The sequence below is a fragment of the Euwallacea fornicatus genome, chromosome 24 (assembly GCF_040115645.1).
Source record: "Euwallacea fornicatus isolate EFF26 chromosome 24, ASM4011564v1, whole genome shotgun sequence".
Classification (NCBI taxonomy): Eukaryota; Metazoa; Arthropoda; class Insecta; order Coleoptera; family Curculionidae; genus Euwallacea; species Euwallacea fornicatus.
This window is the reverse complement of record NC_089564.1, coordinates 1-7,699: the sequence shown is the minus strand read 5'-3', so window position 1 is coordinate 7,699 and position 7,699 is coordinate 1. Positions and strand designations below refer to the sequence as shown.

At 55.7% G+C, this 7,699-nt stretch overlaps 2 protein-coding genes across 2 annotated transcripts; both read left to right on the top strand.

The window, feature by feature from the left end:
- The first annotated feature begins 2,275 nt into the window (after window positions 1-2,275).
- Window positions 2,276-4,558, top strand: LOC136346661 (uncharacterized). Its single transcript, XM_066295985.1, has one exon. It carries the CDS (start codon window positions 2,276-2,278, stop codon window positions 4,556-4,558), a length of 2,283 nt encoding a protein of 760 aa, XP_066152082.1.
- A 2,118-nt stretch (window positions 4,559-6,676) lies between these two features.
- On the top strand, window positions 6,677-7,171 carry LOC136346660 (uncharacterized). The gene has a single exon (XM_066295984.1). The coding sequence runs from the start codon at window positions 6,677-6,679 to the stop codon at window positions 7,169-7,171; it is 495 nt and encodes a 164-aa protein (XP_066152081.1).
- Window positions 7,172-7,699: the final 528 nt, after the last annotated feature.

Sequence of the window (7,699 nt, the reverse complement as noted above, 5' to 3'; positions counted from 1 at the left end):
CAGGTTAGTTCAGGTTAGTTCAGGTTAGTTCAGGTTAGTTCAGGTTAGTTCAGGTTAGTTCAGGTTAGTTCAGGTTAGTTCAGGTTAGTTCAGGTTAGTTCAGGTTAGTTCAGGTTAGTTCAGGTTAGTTCAGGTTAGTTCAGGTTAGTTCAGGTTAGTTCAGGTTAGTTCAGGTTAGTTCAGGTTAGTTCAGGTTAGTTCAGGTTAGTTCAGGTTAGTTCAGGTTAGTTCAGGTTAGTTCAGGTTAGTTCAGGTTAGTTCAGGTTAGTTCAGGTTAGTTCAGGTTAGTTCAGGTTAGTTCAGGTTAGTTCAGGTTAGTTCAGGTTAGTTCAGGTTAGTTCAGGTTAGTTCAGGTTAGTTCAGGTTAGTTCAGGTTAGTTCAGGTTAGTTCAGGTTAGTTCAGGTTAGTTCAGGTTAGTTCAGGTTAGTTCAGGTTAGTTCAGGTTAGTTCAGGTTAGTTCAGGTTAGTTCAGGTTAGTTCAGGTTAGTTCAGGTTAGTTCAGGTTAGTTCAGGTTAGTTCAGGTTAGTTCAGGTTAGTTCAGGTTAGTTCAGGTTAGTTCAGGTTAGTTCAGGTTAGTTCAGGTTAGTTCAGGTTAGTTCAGGTTAGTTCAGGTTAGTTCAGGTTAGTTCAGGTTAGTTCAGGTTAGTTCAGGTTAGTTCAGGTTAGTTCAGGTTAGTTCAGGTTAGTTCAGGTTAGTTCAGGTTAGTTCAGGTTAGTTCAGGTTAGTTCAGGTTAGTTCAGGTTAGTTCAGGTTAGTTCAGGTTAGTTCAGGTTAGTTCAGGTTAGTTCAGGTTAGTTCAGGTTAGTTCAGGTTAGTTCAGGTTAGTTCAGGTTAGTTCAGGTTAGTTCAGGTTAGTTCAGGTTAGTTCAGGTTAGTTCAGGTTAGTTCAGGTTAGTTCAGGTTAGTTCAGGTTAGTTCAGGTTAGTTCAGGTTAGTTCAGGTTAGTTCAGGTTAGTTCAGGTTAGTTCAGGTTAGTTCAGGTTAGTTCAGGTTAGTTCAGGTTAGTTCAGGTTAGTTCAGGTTAGTTCAGGTTAGTTCAGGTTAGTTCAGGTTAGTTCAGGTTAGTTCAGGTTAGTTCAGGTTAGTTCAGGTTAGTTCAGGTTAGTTCAGGTTAGTTCAGGTTAGTTCAGGTTAGTTCAGGTTAGTTCAGGTTAGTTCAGGTTAGTTCAGGTTAGTTCAGGTTAGTTCAGGTTAGTTCAGGTTAGTTCAGGTTAGTTCAGGTTAGTTCAGGTTAGTTCAGGTTAGTTCAGGTTAGTTCAGGTTAGTTCAGGTTAGTTCAGGTTAGTTCAGGTTAGTTCAGGTTAGTTCAGGTTCCTGTGGGTTGAGTGACCTATCAGGCGCGTCCCCCGGGTGGCGGATAGGGGAACGGCCAAGGCTCTTTGCGGGGCTTTGGTTAGTGGGAGTGATAAGTGATGGCTGCAATTTAAAACTTGCAAGTCCGGAACGAAAACTTCTGCCGTGGACCAGCTCATCATACCGTAAACTTCGGGTTTGTCCTGGTAAGATGGCAGAAATGTTGTCTTGACGGGGCAAATTGGAAGAGTGGGGAGCTCCTAGGAGATCGAGTGGTGAGGCCACTATAACTACCTCCCAATTCTCAAGGTGTGGTGCGCGCCTAAGGGATGCAAGGCTGGGGGGAAGCCCAGCTCCGAGCGGCCCCGTAGGGGTTCACACTGTGAACTCAGACCTGGCGAGTCTGCGGAACTTTAGCTGAAATTATACTTACCTTCCTAGGTATAGTTTCCTCCAAATCACCTGCAATCCTGTCAACTTACGCTCTTCGGAGAATCCATAGTCGTCCTATCCAAAGAATAAACCGTAAACATCTGATCTGACTCGGTGGGGTGGCAGGGATGCTGTCTTTCCGGGGTGGATTTGGATGAGCGGGGGTTCCTGGGGGTTCCCTGGGGGTTCCTGGGGCTCCTGGGGGCTGCGTGGTGAGGCCACTTTAACTACCTTCCAAATCCTAAGGTGGGGTGCGCGCCGAAGGGATGCATGGCTGGAGGGGAGTCCGGTCTCTAGCGGTCCCGTTGGGGTTCACCCTCATCCAGTGAACATAGGCGTAGCGAACCTACGGATACCCAAGCTGAAATTGTATTAAGTCCCAAGTGCAATTTGTCCTATCTACCTGATCCTTGAAAAGCCGACTCTTCGGAGTGTCCTTCAACTTCCCCATAAAATCCTAAGAAAAACCTATCCTAAATCCTATACTTACCCAATACTTACCTGGATGATGTGGTGTCCTTATGTGTGTAAATTTTTCTTTTTTAGAATGGAGAGTGGTAACGAAAAACGTGTACCCCAGGCGGGTGATAATCCCGTCGCCGGCTCCGACCGGGTGCAAGCCCCGGTGGCCGGTGTTGGCCCCATGGATTCTGGGGGGGGCCAGGACCGCTCCAGCACGAGGCGTGCTGTGGATGAGGGATTGGGGGCATTCGCTGGGAGCAAAAAGCTCCAAAGGACGCCACCAAAGGGAAGGAAGAAGGAGAGGAAGAAGGAGGAAGCTAAGGAGGAGAAGAAGGTGGAGAGGAAGGAGGAGACCCCGAGTGAGGCGTGGAGATCGTTGGCTGCATCGGGGCCGCCTCTACTGAGGAGGGTGTCGGAAGGAGCGGCGAGTGTGCTCGTGGGGGACGAGTTCTTCTCGGCATTCTCTATGGAGATGCCCCCCCCCACGAGCACACCAAGTCGTGGAGAGGAGGGGAAGAAGAGGAGAAGGGAGATGGAGGAGAGCTTCTCTCAGTCGAGGAGGGAGCTGGGGGACGCGCTGGAGGAGGCTGTGGCCAGAGTGGAGGATCTGGACCGCATGCTGAGGGCGGGCTACAGGCTGAGGCCGGACGTCATGGACGTCATGTCCGGCCTGCGGTGCGTCCTCCGCAAGGCGGTCCGGATGGATGGAACGGAGGAGGAGGAGAGGATGAGAGAGGAGATAGAGGAGCTGAAGGAGAGGATAGCGGGATACGAGAGGGCGGGCAGAGCACCGGTGGAAACGGTGAGCTGCGGAACCCAGACGGCTACCGAGGAGGAGATGAGGGCGGAGGAGCAGCGGGAGAGGGTCCGAGGCCTGGTGGCTTCCGGAAAGCTGAGGGAGGCGATCCGGGAGCGCTGGGAGGAGAGCCTGTACCGGTCGACGGAGATGGTGAGGGGGGACCCACTGGCCGAGGGGCATAGGAGGGACCTGGGCCTCATTGTCGGGGAGGAGTCCAGCCCGCTCAGGGATAGGGTCTTGGCCATGCTCCCTGAGCTGCTGGAGCTAGAGGAGGATGAGGAGGACGAGGGAGAGATGCCATTCCTGGTGCAAGGGTGCCGTATGAGGAGGAAGGGAGGAGGGACCAACGTGCTGGAGAGGTATGTCTTCTTCCGCCAGATGCGAGGCGACATCAATCCGGAGGCTGTCCTGGGGGCGCTAAAGGGTTTGGTAAGCGCTGCGCGGAAGGAGGGGAGGAGGCAGATCATCGTCCCGCAGATACCGGGGACGGACGCTGCGAAGCTCCGCAAGCTGGGTGAACTGGCAGCGGAGGGGAGCGAGGTCAGTCTCCGGTTCTATGTGCCGGGGGCGGCAGGAGGAGCAGGTAAGTCGGAGGGCGCTGGGGAGGAGGTAATTTTTGTGGCGCGCGAGGAGGGCACCTCCTACCTCGACGCCCTCAAAAAGGTGAGAGGAGCGGTGGCCAAGGGGGCTCCCGGGATCGAGATCGGGACCGTCAGGGAGACTAAGCGTGGCGAGGTCCTCCTGACGGTACCAAAGGGAGGCAACGTGGGGGCGGTGCGAGACGCTCTCACCAAGGAGCTCGGCGGAGAGTGCGTAAGAGGAGGAGGCGGGAGACCGGTTGCCTTTCAGGTGTTCGGGCTGGACGGGGTGACCACGGGGGAGGAGGTGATGGGGGCGGTGGCGACTGCGGCGGGGGTGGAGAGAAGGCGGCTTCGGCTGCTGAGGCTTACCCCCAGCTACGGGAGCTGCCAAACTGCCACACTCCTTGCGGAGTGGGAGACAGCGGCGGCGGTGCGCAGGCTGGCGGAACTGCGGGTGGGCATCTCCAGATGCCGCATCCGGGAGAGGCTGGAGACGGGGCGCTGCTTCAGGTGCTGGGGACAGGGCCACAGAGCGGGTGAGTGCAAGGGGAAGGACCGCTCCCAGCTGTGTGCGCGGTGCGCCAAGGACGGCCACAAGGCGGCGCAGTGCAGAGAGGAGCGGTTCTGCCCCTTATGTGATAAAGTAGGGCACAGCGCTGGGGGACCTGGGTGTAAACCGCCCTGCCCCCGGCAGACAGAGGAGGGCGAAGAGGCGACGCAAGCGAAGCCGCCGCCACCGCCGCCGCAGCCATCACAGTCCCAGGAGGGCAAAAAGAAGAGGAGGGGGCCAAGGGTGGAGGGGGAAACCGTGCCACCTGTGGCCCAGACCCCGACCCCCATAACACCGGGGGATGGCCCGGCGTCGAGCGGGACGAGGAGGCCCGTCACGTCCACCCCGAGGACGGAGGAGGACGAAGGAGGAGAGGAGGCTTCACCAGCAACCAGCTTCCTGAAGTCGCTGGTTGTGGGAGAGGGGATGGAGGACTAGGCGGAGGAATGGGTGAGTGATGCGTGTGCGTGATAGTGAGTGTGTGAGTGTGTGTGTGTGTGAGTGAAGTATGACTGATGCCATGGCGGGGGAGAGAAGTGGACTGCAGTGCCTTCAGATCAATCTGGACAGAGGACGTCTCGCGACGGATCTAATGTTCAGAGCGATCGGGGAGAGCGGTGCCAGCGTCGTACTCGGGCAGGAACCGGGTAAGTCGACCGGGGGGCTTCTTCGGGACAGGTGCGACGACGCCTTCATTTGGCTTGCGCCGGATGTCGGTGTGCGGTCAATCCACCGGGACCGGGGGTTCGTTGCGGTGGGGCTGGAGGGGGTGACTCTGGTCTCGGCGTACTTCTCCCCGAACAGGAGCGCCGCGGATTTCTCTGCGTGGCTTGTTCGGTTGGAGGGGTATGTGCGGGGGCTAAACGGTGGAAGGGTCCTCCTTGCGGGGGATCTGAATGCCAAGAGCGCTCGCTTCGGCTCGGGCGTGACGAATGCCTACGGCCGGGTTTTGGAGGAGTTCCTCGACGCCACGGAGCTTGCCCCCCAGAACATCGGGTGCGAGTGGACGTTTGGCAACCGTAACGGTACGTCACTGATCGACGTCACGATGGCGAGTGCGAGGGTGGTGGTGAGCGACTGGAGAGTGGAAGTGGGAATGGAGAGCGGGAGTTGCCACAGGTATATCTCCTACCGGGTTGAACGGGGGGGAGGTGTACCTGGGCGGGCTGTGAGTGAGGGGATGAATAGGAAGGGATGGATGATGAATGCGAAAGCGTTGGAAAGAGTGAAACAGTACGTGGAGAAGAATGAAAGTAGTCTGGGTGCAGCTGATACGCCCGAGGGAATAACTCGGGAAATCGCTGACATCTGTGACGCATGTATGACGAAGAAAGATAGAGGAAATGGAAGAGTGAGAAGAGCGGTGTACTGGTGGAATGAGGATATTGCGAATAAAAGGAAGGAGTGTGTGAGAGCGAAAAGAAAGGCGATGAGAGAGAGAGCAAAGAGTGATGGCAGAGTGGAAGAAATGGAGGATGAGTATAGAGTGAAACGTAGGGCCCTCAAGGAATCCATCGTGGAGTCTAAGAGGGGAGCGTGGAAGAAGGTGTGTGAGGAGCTGGAGACGGACGTCTGGGGACTCGGCTACAAAATTGTAACCGGGAAGCTTGGTCGCCTTGGCACTGGTCCCCTGCCTACTGCAGAAATGCATAGACAGGTTGAGACACTCTTCCCGAACAGGCCTAAAATTGGATGGGAAAGGGAGGATACGGGGGGACAGGAAGTCCCACGGGCCACTGTGGAGGAGATCCGGCAGGCGGTCGTGGATCTCAAGAGCCGCAAGGCTCCGGGGCTGGACGGGATACCGAATGAGGTCTTGAAGCTGTATCTTGGGGCAGTGCCCCAGGGGGTATGGTTGGCTGCGTAAATCGCATCTTGACCTCAGGCGAGTACCCCAAGGCCTGGAAGAGGACTCGACTTGCGCTGGTGGAGAAGCCGAAACGTGATCCGGGGGATGACGCCTCCTACCGACCGATCTGTCTAGTTGATGGTCTCGGGAAAGTGGCGGAGAAGGTCATCAAGACCAGATTACTGGAAGAAGCTAGGGTGTATGGGATGGTGAACGAGCGAAGTTTGGGTTCGTGAAGGGCAGAAGCACCATGGACGCCATGCGGTTGGTGATGGGGATTGTTGAGGGAATCAGGAGGAAGAGCTACAGGCACGCGGGCTTCTGCGTCATGGTAGCGATAGATGTTAAGAACGCATTTAATTCGGCGTCTTGGGACCTCATCGGCGATCTGCTGAGGGGGTCGCGGGTGAGCAGGTATCTGGTGAACGTGGTTCGGGGATACCTGCAAGATCGGTATTTGGTGCTGCCAGACGGGGAGGTTCGAGAAATGTCGTGTGGGGTTCCTCAGGGGTCTGTCTTGGGGCCCGTCTTGTGGAACCTGTTCTATGACCGGGTCCTGACCGCGGGTTATCCAAACGGCGTCACACCGGTGGCGTACGCGGACGACTTGGCGTTGGTGATCACGGGGAAGGACAGGACAACCCTAGAGACGAACCAGGGAGGCCATGGAACTGGTTGTCGAGACCTTCCGTAGCATGCGACTCAGCATGGCGACGGACAAAACGGAGATGGTGCTTCTGGCCGGAAGGCGGAAAGTGCGTAGTATGAACGTGAGAGTGGACGGTGTTGAGTACGCAACGAAGGAATGTCTGAAGTACCTTGGAGTCTGGTTCGGAAGGGACGCCCGCTTCGGCGAGCACACCAGACGGACGGCCGACAAGGTACAGAAAGTGATTGGTAAGCTTGAGGGCATTCTGCCCAGAGTGAATGGACTAGGGTACGAGAGGAGGAGGATGATGGTGATGGCAGCATCGACAGTCCTGCTGTACGCGGCTCCTGTGTGGCAGGCAGAGCTGGCGTATGGTAAGTACAACGCCATTCTGGAGAGGGCAAATCGAAGGCTCGCTCTTAGGGTGGCCTGTACGTACAGGACGGCCCCGGCCGCGGGCGGTGTTGGCATTAGCCAAGATCCTCCTGTGAGGATCAGGGTGAAAGAAAGTGTATGTTGTGGGAGAAGGGGAAGGAGGGTAGAGTGGAAGTAAAGGAATGGGTAATGCAGGAATGGGAGAGAGAATGGAGTGGGTATGAGGGTTGCATAAAGACCTTCATACCTAGTATACGGGAATGGTGTGAGTGTGAGTGGACGAAGAGTGATTTATGTGCTGTCTCAGGTGTTCACCGGGCATGGTGTGTTTGGGAAATACCTGAGGCGGATAAAGGTTGAAAGAAGTGCAGAATGTTGGTTTTGTTATGAAAGGGAGGACACCCTGGAGCACACACTCTGGGAGTGTCCAGAATGGGAGGGCTATCGTGTCGAGGCGAGGGAGGGGGGACTCTCTCTGAGCCGAGACATGATAGGACACGAACTGGTGGAGAGTAAGGAAAAGTGGGAATTGTTTGCGAGACTGGTGAATAGAATAGTGAATGGGAAGGTGGTGAAAGAGAATGAGAGAAAGAAGAGTGGGGTGAGGACCAGAGTCCCCGCCTAGTCAGGAGTAGGCGTCCCCCCGAAGGTATACCGAAAGGTGGTTCCGGGGGGCGGAAGAGGGGAGGTGGTTTTAGTGGGCAGA